This window comes from Gallus gallus, chromosome 4 (assembly GCF_016699485.2).
Source record: "Gallus gallus isolate bGalGal1 chromosome 4, bGalGal1.mat.broiler.GRCg7b, whole genome shotgun sequence".
NCBI lineage: Eukaryota > Metazoa > Chordata > Aves > Galliformes > Phasianidae > Gallus > Gallus gallus.
In genome coordinates, this window is record NC_052535.1 from 33,335,840 (window position 1) to 33,352,166 (window position 16,327).

At 37.0% G+C, this 16,327-nt stretch overlaps 1 protein-coding gene across 2 annotated transcripts in view; it reads right to left on the reverse strand.

The window, feature by feature from the left end:
* Window positions 1–16,327, reverse strand: part of FBXW7 (F-box and WD repeat domain containing 7) — a 165,902-nt gene that overhangs the window by 80,807 nt on the left and 68,768 nt on the right. For both annotated transcript variants that reach the window (NM_001349722.3, XM_040698905.2), the window contains one exon: window positions 15,741–16,295. In NM_001349722.3, coding sequence (NP_001336651.1) covers window positions 15,741–16,226 — 486 coding nt within the window. In that variant the 5' untranslated portion in view covers window positions 16,227–16,295. The remainder of the gene's footprint in view (window positions 1–15,740; window positions 16,296–16,327) is intronic.

Sequence of the window (16,327 nt, forward strand, 5' to 3'; positions counted from 1 at the left end):
AGCTGCCCTCAAATGGATAAAGCAGAGCACTGCAACGTTTCAAAAGTTACCTTCTCACAGTAACAGGTATTGAGACAGAACACCAGGATTTACCCTTTGAATGTATTTGATAATGTACTTCCTAAATAATATTTTCAGAAAGCTTTGCACAGTTGTAGCGTAGAGAATGCACTAGGATTTACATTATACACAAGTCTTATTGCTCCCCTGATGCTCACCCATGCACAGAAAGAACCGTTTTGTGAGCAAAGCAAAACAATCTATGCTACACTGGTAACTATTCCTAAACAGTGACTGTGGTCTCAAGCTTATTTATGTGAAGGACTTTAATAGCAGTATATGAATAGCTCCCAAATGATATATATTACATATGAGCCTGCTTTGTACAGGCAAATGAATAAGCTGCATAGAAACAAGGCACTACCTACCAAACTAACTGCAACTATATTAGTAGCACCACATTCAAAACCAAAATTGCTCAAGAGTCTACTGTATCCCAATTTACCCAGTACAAAAATCTGGGTGTGTAGGAAAACAATGACCCAGATCCCTGAAGGGGAAATAGAGGGAATTGGAAGAGGGATCACTTAGACCTATTTATAGTACAGAAAGGCAACAAAATTAGTGATGGCTCCCTGTAGTTCATGGGAAAACAAGCATAGACCTGTTGTAACATGTGCAATGGAACTATATAAGTTGAGATTCATGGCAGAGATAGTCACGGCAGTTTAAACAGTGTTTGAACTGCGTTAAGACTTCTCCAAGGCATTACACTCTACAAAAGTGTTAGTGCACCAACATGGAAGAGAGGCTTTCTGAACAGCGTAACTGTAAGAAAGTTGTCTCAAGCTTATGCTTCACTATGAGTTTTGTCTCAAAAATGGCTCCAGCGGTATAAAATGAGGAACAAGTGTCATCTGAACCTGTTCATTTGGTCAGAGCAAAACTCAGTTCCACAAAGATTTAGCCATACATAACCAGCTGACGGTTACCCTGTAGACTTTTCCTCAGCAGATATATTAATGAGCGTCTCTTCCTATTCTAGCTACATTCTAGTTTCCCTGAAGACGTGTATCATCTTAATTTTTCTCTCTCTTCATTAGATTTGGTGAAAATCAGTCAGGAAAGTAAGACAGAGAAAGGCAGTCAGATATCTCTACTGCAAAAAGACTTGCTTTTTTTGTCAAAGCCCAATAATGCAGTGAAGAACCCAGATTTGCTTAATCTGGACTGACTCAGATAACACTTCATAGAATCATATCATAGAACCATAGAATGGCCTGGGTTGAAAAGGACTACAATGACCATCGAGTTTCAACCCCCCTGCTATCACTTCTTGATTTTAATTCTGGCTTCAGAATCATATTTAGACTCATCCATCAATCATTACTGTGATGAATGAAGTTGGTATCTAATAAAAAAATCTAGTTAAAAATTTTTACCATGAAAGACAAGGGGGAGATGCACCTTTGAAACCTGATGGTAGATGCCAGTACAAGTTGTATGACAGTGAGAAAAGAAAAGTTTCAGTAACTGTAGATGATGATGAAGGTAAAGCTGCTGGCTAAATACGTTACTCCTCACAAGACAGCATTATCTAAAGAACTACCAGTAAGCGCCAAGAGAGAAGCAGAACATCAAGTATGTCAGCAAAGGCAAAATCATCAGACAAACGATCTACTAGACATTTGCCATGACTCAAATCTCATATCTGTTTATGGAATCTGGTAACTAAGTGTGAGCACTTATACAGAAATAAATTTGTAATTAAATTTGACCTACTGTATTTGACTACTCACGTATGGCATTTAGCAATACTACACTTGCCTGCTGGGAAAACCAAAGAGTAGATCAGAACATCTAACCATTAGGTAAATTTCATTAATTTTGGATCATAATTGCAACCACTGATGCAAGTGAAGGACTGTCAGATTAAAAGACAGAAAAAAAAAAATCACCAGATCTGTGGACCTGTTTGATCTCACAGCTGATCATCTTCGGAGCTGAAATGAGACAACCAGGTTACCTGCACTAAGAAGAGCAACCTCCCTGCTTGAGGCTGGAGGTGGAAAGCAGACATCACCAAGTTGTCTAGTTTCTCACCAACCCCTTCCAGTATTTCAATTTAAATGTTAACTTACGCCCAGTTCAAATGCAGATTCATCCTCCTCTACCCAGCAAGTACATGCCCTCCGCCCTCCAAAACGGAGACTCAGATCTGCTATGAACTGAATTAACACTTTGCCACAGATCAGCTAAGAAAAGATTGTCCATGCGAGAGTGCAAACCCTTATAAAAGTGATATAAATGAATTCTAAGCTTCTGTTCATAGCTAGTACAAGTGAATATAAGGTACTACTTTAATTCTGCAGTTGCTGCCAAGAAAATCATGACCATGGTTTATCTGATGCACAAACACAATGCATCAAGCTCGAGAAACTCAAGAATACCTCTGAGCCTTGCAGGCAGCAACTGATGAGAAAAAAAAACCAGAACACAAGCAATCTGACATTTTCAAAGTTTTTAAGTTGAAGAAATAAACACAGGAACAATATAGTTTTTTTACGTTCCAGCAGAACATCACACAAATCTCCAGCCCTGTACAATTGCTCTACTGCAGACGCTAAGTTTCTGGTTTGGTATTTTTCTACATTTCATGGGTTTGTTTTTTGTTGTTTTTTTTTTTTTTTTACTCCTATTCTCAGCTGATTCTAGCCCAACATTGTCCAATAAGTTCTTTTTTGATACACTACACAATACCTACACCTCCCTCCTTTGCTTTTTACACTTCATCAAAGCGTAGGACAAAGCCGTTATCACCTCCACTTTATCAGGCTGAACCATGACTTTGTGCACTGCCATTTAGTATACAAAGCTGAAACATCCCAAAATAAGGAGAAATCGGTATAAGAGGGAATAGTTCAACAGAATGGAATAGAGGGAACTAGTTCAACTAGTATAAAAAAACTATTTTGGAAACTATTACAGGAAAAAAAAAGCATTTAATGAATTTAAGTCTCCAAATCTCTTCCATATTTAAAGTGACTGATGACATCAGCATCCCCATTTCAGCTGTAGGTTGTTTAACATAGTAAAAAAAAAAAAAAAAATCAGTGAAGGAAGAAATGATGCTATTGTAAATTAGTTTACTGCACAGTGAGCTAGTCACTAATGTTTGGGTGCAGTGTTAGTCTAACAACTATTATCTCTAAAAACGGGTTTTCTCCTCCCTTCCTTGCTCTGGCCATTTGACTCCAAATTCTTTCTTAAACCGGCTGCAGCACTTCTCACATGGTGCTCTGAAGTGGCTCCAAGAAGTAGGATGCCTCAAACCCCTCAGTTTGTTGTCACTTATTAAATATTCCTTTGCCTTAGAAAATGTAAGCAGCTCAAAAAGCAGCCAGACACGGTAATACAAACACAAAACAAACAGCAGAAGTATTTGGAAATGGAGAATAGTCAAGACCTCCATCTTCAGGCAACACTGAGCTATTAGGTCACCTCTCCCTGTTCTTAGATCCCTTAGCACGGATTAACAGTCCTGAGGAGACATCAACAAATAAAACCTTTATAGGCATATCAGTGAGCACAGAATTGAATATCAAAAGAAAGGGAAAGAAGGATACAGCTACAGGGCTGGCCGCAGTCACTAGTTACTAGTGCAAAAGAGCATTTGACCAGAGTATGAGGAGACCATTTGCACAAGGTAACTTTCTGTAAGGTCATTAAGTATTTATGAACAAGATGTAACTACAGCCTTCCTAGTAAATTGCAGATTGGCGTGTCAATATGTCAATACTCTATCATTAAAGACATACTTAACCACGTGCATTTTTAACTAATTCCTACCACATTTAGACATTCTGTCGATGTACATAATATCTGCAATCAGAAACCTGTGTCCTTTAGCTTTACTCCAGAACCCTTCTAACGTTATTTAGTGTACTATGGGATCTTGTCATTGTCACCTTTTTCTTTTTTTTTCTTTTTAAACCATCTTTAAAGCAACGTGTCTTCCTCTCTTCAGTAAACATTTCAGAAAATATTTCAGGTATGCAGCAGAGATCCAGCTTCACCACCGCGCATTTTACAAACATTCCAGAAATGTCTGCCCAATCCTCATTGGCTATAATATGATTTGTTGGTTAAGTACGTTTAAGTCTAGTCAGAGTTGTACCAGCTGTTAAGAAGAACTGCTGCAGCTGCTATGCAGGAATTGATTTGCTGACCATTTATTTATGCTTTTGTTGCACCTTTAAATAGAGCTGAGACAAGAATTAAAACTACAGCAACAGGTAGAGAAGTCATGCAATATTTAACAGTGGATTAAAATGCAAGTCAAATTCCCAGCTGAGGACAAGCTGGGGGAAGGGGAAGCAGGTATTTTTGTTAGTAAGGAGACTGCTTTCAGAAAGCTAGAAAGCTGGGAAACTGAAAAATTAACTTCACACATCATAATTCAACTTTTTTTTTTTAATTTAGTAGTTATATCACCTTTCCACATAAAGTGCAAGACTTTTAATGAGGAGTTATCTCCTCGTGTGTACTACACACATATACGCACATCCAGTATCTAAATATTCAAAACTGTGAATATTGATTTCTTAACAGTAGGTAGAAAGCACTGGTAAAATTAATTTGGAACTTAAAAACATTCTCCCTTTCTACATATGAAACAGGAGAAAGAACATTCCCCAAAACATGAGAAGGCTGTTAAAAACATTTCTGCCACTTAACACAATATGAACATTTCTTTGTTTCTGTAGTAAACAGTTCAGATGCTGTTTATTTAGCAGTATGAAATCCCTCCTGTATAGAGACAGGCAGCTCTCTATTACGGCTGTCAGAGAGCTGAGAGATTCAGATACTGCAGATAAATAAAATAAAGATACGCCAAAATAGAAGACACAACAGTGAGAAGTACTACACTGTACACGTTTGAAGCACTATGGATATCAGGGTCTGTATTTTGATACAAGACTATGTTTTTCTCACTAGAATTGTAAAATACACAGAAATCTAACAAATGCAACAACCAATTGTTATACTGGCATCCATTTGACAGCAACATATTAAGCTATATAATCCTTTTCAGCTGGTTAACAGCATACTGCAAAGGGGTGTGAGGCTATTTATAAAGCTCAAGATATGTGAAGTAAAGAACGTCTAGATTATAGAAAAGAACAGGTACTCAGTGGAAGATGTTGCACTTGGCTGCTATGGATGCCACCTTCATCTTTTCTTTGACTTGGTTGCTTTGGTGGGTTTTTTTTGGATATATATGCATATATATATTATTGTATTATTATTATTAACCCATGCCTGTATTTTTAATTAGCAGGCACTGGCTTTTCCTGGCTTGTTCAAGAATTTAATAAAAAATTACTTTTTTTTTTTTAATGAACATTGAAACTAAAATCAGGATTGAATCAACTCTTTTGCTTAATGCTTGTAATCCAAGCAGTCAGCCAAGAAAAGAAATGCAGCACAGCAATACCAAAACATTCATACTGGCACAGCATAGGAAGGATTTCAACGGTCTCTTAGAACTTATTTGTTCTTCCCCAGACACACACGCATAGGACATGCAATACGAGGTGTTTATACCAAAGACAAAAATTGTGCAGACAGTCAAGTGCCTCAGGTTAACAACTGAAATACCCTTGCTTTGGATCAAGCCCAGTGTAAAGACAAGCAATATTTCATTTGGCGAGAACAAGAGATTCATAATGAAGTATGTTGCCTGATTTCTCTCATTTAGCTGTCACCTCCAGTTTGATGCCATTTTTATTTACTCATTTAATTACGTGATTTATTTCCTGTGTTTTAGAAAACCTGACCAAGGGATCAGAACTTCTGCATTACACTGGTAAAAACTGTACGCATTTTTTGTTGACTATTACTTTTCCTTTTAGTACTCAATATACTCGGGTCAACAATAATCACAACAGTTGCCATCCATTAGGGATACTCCATAATTTAAGCGAGAAGAATAAAGGTGTCCTGCCCCCTGCCAAACACAGATAACCAGCAGTTGAATAACATAATAAGAATGTGCTTTGTATTTACATGAAACATTACTCCAACTTTTAAGTAAAGTAGTAATGACTTTTGTTGACAAATAAGATGGAATTTATCCCCGCTGGCAATCTGTGGTGGCTGTAGGTACATTTTCCACCTCAGCAGAGGCACCGGGGATTGAACAAATTTATTAAAATTTAATAAGCATTACCAGAGTTGTACTTCATGACACAGCTGAAAAACACAGACACTGTCTCCCAAGATCGAATTGGACTGAATATTACTAAAATTCACTATTTGCTCCTTTCATACTATTCAGTATACGGTAAGGTAGTAAAAGTTAGTTGAAAACATTAGATTTTGGTTAGAACAAGTATGAAAAGGAGAAATATTCTCTACAGAGAAATAGTTGGTTTGGACCAGTCTGACTTGGAACACAAATCTCAGCACCTCCTTGCTAACTGTTGTTTTTAAAACCCTCTGCCCCTTTACAATCTTCTTGTTACAAACATTAAAAAAAAGAAAACCTTGTTAGCCAGAAAACAGGGAATAAATAAGTACCAAAGAGATGACTGAAAGCAATGCTTTCCACTAGTATTTTTTGTTATTCTTCTGTGCACAGGATATAATGAATTTCACCTTTAAGATGTCAATACCAATTAACTGGATGTAATATTACACTATAAGCTGTACTATATAGAGTTAATGCACAGTTTTATATGGGTTTAAGAAAAATGAAACATAAAACGCACTTTACAGTAACTTGGTGAAGATCTGAACTTGTTTGTCCAGGAGAGAAGGGCAAAACTCTGGCAAAATTTCCAGAAAATTGAAGTTTACACTGTTTTCATTTGCCATACAATGGACAAAAAGAGAGAAAATGCTTTCAACAAAGTTGACAATTTATAGAAGCATTTGTTGTAGGTTTTATAGCTATTTCTTAAAGTATTTTCATCAATAAAGGAAATCGCAAAATGCCCACACCAGCTAAACAAAGCATTACAGCAGATTAATAAATCAGCACAAAAGGCAGGCTATACCATTAATTACAATTCAAGCATAGTTTCATACACAGGTCAGAGCCAAAATACTACCAAAGAAAAGCAGTTAATGCACCAAAAATCACTCTCTATCAACTGACATCAAGGTCTTGTAGCTCAAACATTCTTCTGAGACAGCTTGGAAATTAAGGGTTTTGTGGGCAGTTGTTTTTTTGTTGTTTGTAAACACTTTGCCTGTTCAGAAATGATTGAAGTGCCACAGAAATTGACAGTGTAGAGTTTTGTTTCTTGTACTCAAGAATTTCTAAAGATATGCAAATTATTTTATTGTGTACAGTTTGCTGAATACCAACATGTTCAGCAGATAATACAGGCTCCTACGGAAATAAAGGATATATGGCTACTCTACAGATTACAGTGACAAATGCGTCAAGACAAAAATGTTAGCCCTGCAGCAGCTGTTAAAACGTAATACTGGTCCTCTGATTGCTTTCTGTCCCTCCGCCCCTCTTCGCTTATTTCAGATCTCATGATTTTAATAAGCATGAATCATTAGCAAGTACAAGGAAGGTATTCACTCTAACATTTTCAAACAAACTTTAATACCAATTTGGCTACAGGCTTGAAGACCATCCTTTAAAATTAAAGGAAAAAAGACTTAAAAATAATCAACAATACTACAAAGTAGCTCAGCAGCAAAAGTTTTACTTTCCTCACACTTGGATTCACCATTGGAACCAAGTTTCATAACAAATAACATCAGCTTTTACAAACAACATTCAGAGCATCAGTATCCACTGATAAAAAAGTTCAGAAAATACCTCTGTATCACTGGGCACTAAAGGTATTTGGGCTAAGTATCACATCAGGCAACAGCACCTGCCGCATAGCCAAGAACAACATAAGGAACAAATGGCATATTTAAGTGAGGCAGACCTCCCTCTTAAATAATATTGGTATTACAACGTATTTGTCACTCCCCACAGAGTCAGCACACTAAGTATTCTCAAGTACGCTTTCATGACTTCTACTTCATAAAGTCATTGCCATACAATTCATGACCTCAAAGATTACTGAAATTCTTAAAATATACTAGGTATATATTAAAAAGCTCATTTTTATTTGGCGCACTAAGATCCAGAGCAAAATTTATGTGCTTAATTGGTGCTAATTTCAAATTCTACCAAAAAAATTGTGTGAGGAAAGATACTTTTTTAAGCTACTTATTTCCAGAGGAATGGGTTTGATTTTTCCTACACAAAGACATCTAGCAATCTGATAGGACAGTCTGAGTCACATAAGCAAATTCCTTTGCGGTATTAACAGTGTTCTGCACAGATTCTGAAACTAGAAGACCATTCAAGATAATACAACCTCATAGCTGTTCACCATTTCTGATCGAGTGTAGAACAAGAGATCGTTTCCCCAGAAGAGATGTGGCTGGCACTTCCTCTACTGCAGGGAAGGGCTGGAGGTGTGCCTGTGTACCAACATACATCTCTAAAAGAAGCCCACGTATGTTCAGAAGGAGCTACTGAATGTGCTAGGCAAGGACCATAAGGAAATAAGAAAGTTGCACGTTCTGAGAAGCAGGCTGCATCCTCACAGCACAAAGCGTGCAATCCTGCAATTAAATCAGATATCAGTACAGCCAAATTGGGCACAAGTATTTTTATTTTCTAGTGTGACTAGCTGAGGTAAATCCCTCATTTGGAACTGGAAGACTGACCTCAATTACTGGTAAAGTGCCAGAAAATTGCTTGTGCCTTACTCAGCTGGGTCTTTAGACTATTAAAGCATTTCTTTAATAGGAAAACAGAACAAAATCAGCACTCTTTCCACACAAAGCAAACAGACATCTTTCTGTAATTAAGGCAACAACAAAAAACAAAACAAAAGCAACCAATATCAAAACCACCTGCTTATTAAATATTGTCCTGTAGTCAAAACTACAACCCAGACTGCCCAAGTCAATGTTTTCTGTTAAACTTTTCTTACCCTCCAGGCTCTGAGATTCTTGCCTTTCTTGTCCACGCAAATTTGCCAACTCCATAAATTATACGCCAGTACAGTCCATTAATTCTGCAGCAATGGTTCTAAAAATTCTAATGAAAAACAATAGAGCACCCTACATTAAGGGAGATTCCTCTCCTTTGACTGCAAGGGACATTATAAGAAACTGGTTGTCAATGGTTTATGGGAGTTAAAGAGTTAATGCTCCGTGCGCTACATGATGTTATGATGTTTGGTTGTCAGTATTCCAAATCATAAAACCCTGACACAGGTTTAATTACTAAGTATTTCAAAAATTTTGCATGAGAAAGTTGAACCAAATAGCCAAGTTCTTAGATAAGCCACAAACTATATCAGGAATAACCACATGTTACAGCCAGAGCCCACACATCAATTAGCAAGTTTCACGATCCTCTTAGAGACTAAAGAAAATTAGCAAAGGAGCCATTATTTAATGCCAGCTCTACCTACAAGTGAAGGCATACAGGCAATTCTGCTTACAAAAGGCAACAATATAGCTAACCTTCAACAAATGTCAGGTATAAAATGAACCTGTTGCTTAAAATGAAGTAAAAGCAAAGCAAGTGAAAAGTATTTTTCAAAAGCAGTGCTGGTATTTAAAGTCAAGCAGCATGCTGCAGGTTAGTACAGAAGAGGAAGAATTTTGCTATCTACAGAGAGACTGAGAATCTGCATTCCTTAAATATTTAAGAAACCACATCTTAATGACCGTGCAGAACCTTTCCAATTGATTCTGCATGCTTGGAATCATTAGCGACTAAACTGTGCAGTACATAAACAAGAAAGAAGTCCAAGGTTATGAGTGCTGACTGACATCAATCTCAGAGTGCGACTATTTGTGATGTTATTACAGTCCAGCAGAAAAATACGGCTCTGTATTGCAAGAGTCAAAAAATGTTATTTTTAATAAATCAAAAACTTGATCTAAAATTCTAAACTATCACAGTAACGTACAAGCAGCTCTGACTTGCAGTTTTAAAGACCCTTACATTTGTCTTAAGTTATTTACTCATCTTAACTTGCTGTATTTCAGTGGCATAGTTCAGAAAAAACAAGGGGGAGTGAATGGCCAGTTCCTAAGCTTTTAACGATAGCGATACGGAAGCAGCTATAATTAGGAAGGAGAATCACACAGAAGTGTGAGGAAAAATTCTATTGCCAACTTCCTTTTTTCCTGATACTCAGAGTGACTCTGAACACATACTCATTTTAACAGAGTTTTAAATGAATTATTACTCTGTTTAAAACTCTGTAAAGCACTGTGATAATTGTTAGACATCTCAGGAGATGAAAGGCGTGAAGGATAGCTTATGTGTGATCCCTGTAACTGAAGAAAAGAAAGAAAAAAGTGATTTCTTTATCGCATAAACTTTTTCTGTTTTGTGCACTCAGAGCAGAGAAATATACACCACATTCCTAATACGAAAGCTATTTGGAAATGTTAATTACTTGTTTTTGAGAAGTATCCCTATGTCATGTTGTAGACTGGACACAGATTTCTTCACAAAAACGCCGAGTCCTTCTGTTCCAGTTATGTTTAGTCTGTATATTGAAAAACACTTCCAATTTTTAGCTGCAGGAAGAGGGAGAACCTTAGCGAAGAACTACAGTATGACCTTCCATCAGAGTGCAGAGCAGCAGTAGCAGCACCCTCTGCTGCTAAAAAATAGAAAAATATTAACACACATCGGTACAAGACAACCACCCCACCTATAGGCAACACCCAAACATCCTCTATTGGAGTGTATTGCCTTTAGGCAAAATAAACACCCACTTTCTGAAAAGTAGAATGGCTTTAATTATCCTTTTCTTTCCCCTGAAAAAAACCTGAACAATTTTTACTGGAATGCAGCTAATCCTTCTCAGGATTTATTTATTTACCGTCAAGTGACTTCTTCTAACAGAGGTAGCTTCAATGTGAGACGTGACAGAGAATTTCATAGGAAAAAAACCTAATATATCAATATACATATATACGACGACTTCTTTTTTCAACCTTCTATAATATATGTCAAGTAAAACAAAAGCCAAATAAATCTGGAAATTATTTCACCTGCTTAGGAACACTTTTTTCTACAATAATGAGGATGCCAATACTCCTTCCAAGTAAGGAAAGATCAAAGCAACCAACCAAAACCAACTCATCTTGACGGAAACTGAAAACAGGGATTAAAAACAACAGATTTAAGTATACTGAAGATGACAGTGTTAGTATTAAAAAAGCTAACAAACAAGAAGTTGTAGAAATAATTAAGCAACAAAAAGACTGAATGGAATAAGGTAAAGATGGCATACATATACACGTGTGTCCATGTGTATAAAATTGATTATTTTCAAGAGCTAGAACAACCAAAATGTTTTAGCAATTTAAAGTAATTCTAGTAGTAGATTCAAATAAGTTATAAAAGGAAATTAAGTGCAACCTGGATAACCATATGCTAAAATGCAGGCATCTGTCCAAGAGAAATTAATGCAGTGGCAGACACAGCATTAACAGAGCCGATAATAAAGCTGATTTCAATTTTTGCCATAAAAACATGCCAGTTGTCACCTATGGCATATACATCAGCTCAAGGAATGATAATACAGCTGACATGATATATTTGTTACAAGTACAATTTTAACAGCATTAACACAGTTATACAAACTGACCTAAAGTAAGCAAAAATGTTAATTTACCTAAGTTACTTCTGACTGACTGTGACTACCAAATATATGTTCCTGTCCTTGCAGTGCTATAAATACCACATCTATTGAAGGATAAAAGCAATTAAGGATAGTCGCTACGAAATATCTGATGTACTGTAAATGCATGTGTTTGCTCATGTTTCAGTTAAGTGTAACACGATCATTCCAAAGAACTCAAGCAATACGAAGTATTGGGCATACTTTGGGGTATTATTGGGCATATAAGGGCAATAGCATCAGATGATGTGATAAGCAGGCTATCAGCAAAGAATGAGCAGCAACAGCACAACGTATGCATTGCCTATGTTGCCCTCCTGTGCTTATTTAATATTTTGAAGTAACTGACATGACAAACAACACCTGACATAGATTGAGAGGAGTTAAAATTAACAGTTAAGGATCTGGTAAGGTACACTGGATACAAGAAAACTCTATTTACTTTAACACAACCAAGCGTTGATTCATTTTTCTAGGTACAGAAAACACAGGCCATGCTTACAAAACAGAAAGCTCTCTGAAAAAGGCTTGCATCATATTGGACAAATCAGCCAAGCATGAAATCCTAACACACTGCTGTAGTCAAAGATGTTAATGTGATAGTTTGTTACATGAACAGGTAAAATATCAAGTATGAATACATTTTAATTAGCCTTGTTGTAAAAACTGAAGTTCTAACGTCTACAGTCCAGCTGAATGTTCAAAAATCAGAGCTTTAAGGGAAATATCATATTGAGGGCAAAATTAGAAAAGCATGTCTATTGGGCTCTGTGCTCCAATGGCTTACATTTAGGAAACCTTTTAGGAGTGAACTTGTGCTCTTTATCTACACAAAAGAGCAAACTTGGTAAACAGCTCTTCAGTTCAACAGGAAATGGTCAGAGGATGAAGGAAAAAGGCACAGTTTCTCAATAAAGGTGCAGATAGATCTACCTTGCTGGGCTGTTTTACTTCACAAATAGCGAATATTTTCTAAAAGCCTGCTTTGGCTTGCACAGAAGGCAGTGCAGAGAGGCTTAATATTTTATGCAAGGAATTGTAACACAATCACAATGACCTTTCTGGATTCCCAAAGTATTACTGATGAAAACTCCTGAACTATGTGCCCTCTCATTTTAAGTCATAACATTTAGTAACAACTATCTCAACTACTTACACAGAACAGCAATATTGAGCAAATATTTACTTATATACTTATATATAATCATGCATTGTCTAATTATTATGTAAAGTATAAATATATAAAAATGTTTTTAACACTCCCAGTTGAGTTGTACAGCTGGAACACAGTGATCTTGCCAATGTCAAGTAGAAATTTAAGACGACGGATGGCAAATGCAACTGGGATATGGGAAAAATAATCAGATTAGAAAAAGGCTTTATTCAGTAGTTTATGAGAAAAGAAAACACAAAGAGAGAAAACAGAGATATCGAGAAGTTAACGTGAGTGCACAAAGACAGTTCTGAGAGCAGCAGATATTGTTTTAACCAGTCTCAGTATTATACCCTGGTATCTGCTGGTGCTGAAAACACCGTCTGTCATCAGCGTTGCTTCATACAACTAGACCAAGCTAGCAGCTGCACCGGATCAGCAGTGTGTGCCTCTGAGCAGCTGGGTTAACATCTGACAAAGACCATAAAATAAGCCTATCAGGTTTGAGTTTCCTGGGATGAGTTGATCTTCAACAGGTAGAACCAGAAATACTGCTGGTTAGTCTACAAATACCCCCTTTCTCCTCTCAAAAGCACCGTACCCATTAGTCATGAATGAATTACCGGAGTAGAAATAAACATGCTCTGGCATAGCTATATTTCTAAAATGTTTCCTAAAACAGAATGTGTTCCTCTGGCTAAATTATGGTTTATTGAAGAATTTGTAAAAATTAATGCTAAAACCATGACCTAAAAGTAGAGCCAGCTCAAGCTGCTTTCTGTGCTGTTCTTTCGGGTATGCAATTAAAACTATCAACAATGATGTCACACCAGGAATCAAGAAGAATTTCCAAAGACTGTTTTCACTAGCTAACTCCCCAGGCAATTCTTGCAGTAGCACAGCCTGGGGACACAGACAGACTAAAATGGCAAGCACTGCATGGAAACAAAATGCAAAGCAACTATCAGACAACACGGAAATTATGCATCTATGAAAATGCTTCAGACAAACTCCTTCAGGCAAAATCTCCTTGAAATATCACTTCATATCAAATATGCCCTTAAGAAAAGCAAAATTTAAAAATTGCATTCAGCACTGGAGATGATAAAAAAAGCCTCAGAATCGATCACCGCTACGTTTGCTCTGAGTTTGCATATTTTGAGTGTGGTTGTTTCCAAAACATGACAGAGTTTCTGATTTCGAGAGCTGAAATACACATATTTTTGAGTGCAAACATCCCTTAATATTAAGTCTAAATTAGATGGATGCATGTTGTTGCGCAATAACAAGTAACACTAAATTATGGAAAACCGAAGTATCACAAAAACAAAATGCAGAAAGCTAATTGAATGATAGGAAGTTGGACTGTACCATACTACTTAGTTCCAAATTATGAAGCATACGCTTCAGTAGCTTGAACAGTAGAATTATAAACTTGTATCATTTTCTAAAAACATGTGAAAACAAAAATCTGAAAACCTAATATACTACTCAGCTATACCAAAAAAACATTACTGCAGCTTCCAGATGCAAATATTCAAACTATTTCTTTTAATGTATCTTCAAGACCAATTCTCTATCAATACATTTATCATAAAGCGTAAAATGATTTGGGTTGGAAAGGACCTTTAAGACCATCCAGTTCCAACCCCCTGCTATAGGCAGGGACACCTCCCATAGACCGGGTTGCTCACAGCCCCATCCAGCCCGGCCCTGAATGCTTCTAGGCAGGTGGCATCCACAGCTTTGCTGGACAACCTGTTCCAGTGTCTCACCACCCTCACAGTAAAGAATTTCTTCCTGATATGTATCTATCCTAAAGCCTCTTCCAGTTTAATGCCATTTCCCCTCATCCTGTCACTATGTGCCCTTATAAAAAGTCCCTCCCCAGCTTTCCCCCCTTCAGTTACTGGAAGGCCACTATAAGGTCCCCCTGGAGTCTTCTCCAGGCTGAAGAGCCCCAGCTCTCTCAGCCTGTCCCCACTTATACTCAAACAAAAGAAAAAAAAAATTGGCATGCACACTTTTCCGGAGCCACTTGCTTGCTCCTCCCTTCTATTGTTCAGTATTACTGCTTTCACCATTCTTACAGATGTTTCTGCTGCTCAAAGTTAATAGAGCTTAAAGTTAGTAGAATACATTGCAAACAGTAATAAACATTGGAACTAACACGTTAGGTTAAACTTGTAACAATAAACACGTTAATAATTTCAAATGTTGTTGCAAATTGGACGTTTTCAGCAGACATTGAACATAAGCTCCTTACAAGTAGGATAGAATCCAGTATTATATAACAACTTCATAACTAAATGACTGGCTCCTTTTTCTTTTTTCCCCGTTAAGATCCATATTTTGTCAACACAATCAACATGATCTGACTAGAAAGAACTTCAAGTTTCCGTAACATTCCACCCTAACTTTTCATGACAAACTCTTAGAACCAGATGTCATAGAACACCACGTACACACAACTGCCTACCTTCCCCTTCTTGCCTGCTCTGAAAAAGAATACATCACAAATAATCCCTGGAAGGTCTTATTAAACACGAGTCTGTATATGAAAGTACCCATTTAAAAAGTGTTCTTTTAAAAATAGTCTTCAAAGCTCCAGTGCCTGAAAAGGAGTACTTAGTCATGTCAAATGCATGCAAATATGTTGATTATTAACAGTTATAATGCTATAGTTTATCAAGGATTTATATAGTCCACAAACTGAGTTCCTTAGGAAACAAAATAAATCTTTGCTTTATATTAAATCTTTAGTTTAAATTTAGATATGCAAATTATTTTCGAAAATCCGGAGTTAACCAACATTAAAAATACAAAAAAAAACAACTTTGTCTCACCTTCGTCTTTATGTAGAATGGTGATGACTGGTGAATAGGCAAGTCTATGAGGCTACTGGAATTAGTAACACTGTTACTGTTAGCATGTTCATCTTCTCTACTGCTGTCATCAGACTGATCAAAATCATCGCTCTCCTGGTCCATTTCCTCCTCCTCTTCCACCTCTTCCTCTTGATCACCAGCATGTTCATCATCATCTTCCTCTTGGTTACAAGTGGATTCTTCATCCACTGTAATAAGTCTATTGTTATTTTCTTCTAACTGTTCTTGCTGGGACTCACGTCTGTCATCAAACCCAGGTTCTTCTCTTATCTCTCCGTTCCTCCCAATGTGCTGCTCCTCTTGTTGTTGTCTTTGCTGCTGCTCCTCCTCTTCTACAACCCGATTCATCTGCTCCTCATCTACTTGGCTTGAGGAAGCATTAGCTCGAAGAGATCCACCAGTTCGTCGCCTCTTGCTGCCCACAGAGAGCAGTTCCTGATTCATTTCCAAAAGCCAGCTTGCTACTTCTTGGACCTTGGCTAGGCTATCGGAAGATGCAAATGCTTTCACATTCTAAAGAGACAAAAAAAGAAAATGTGGGAAAT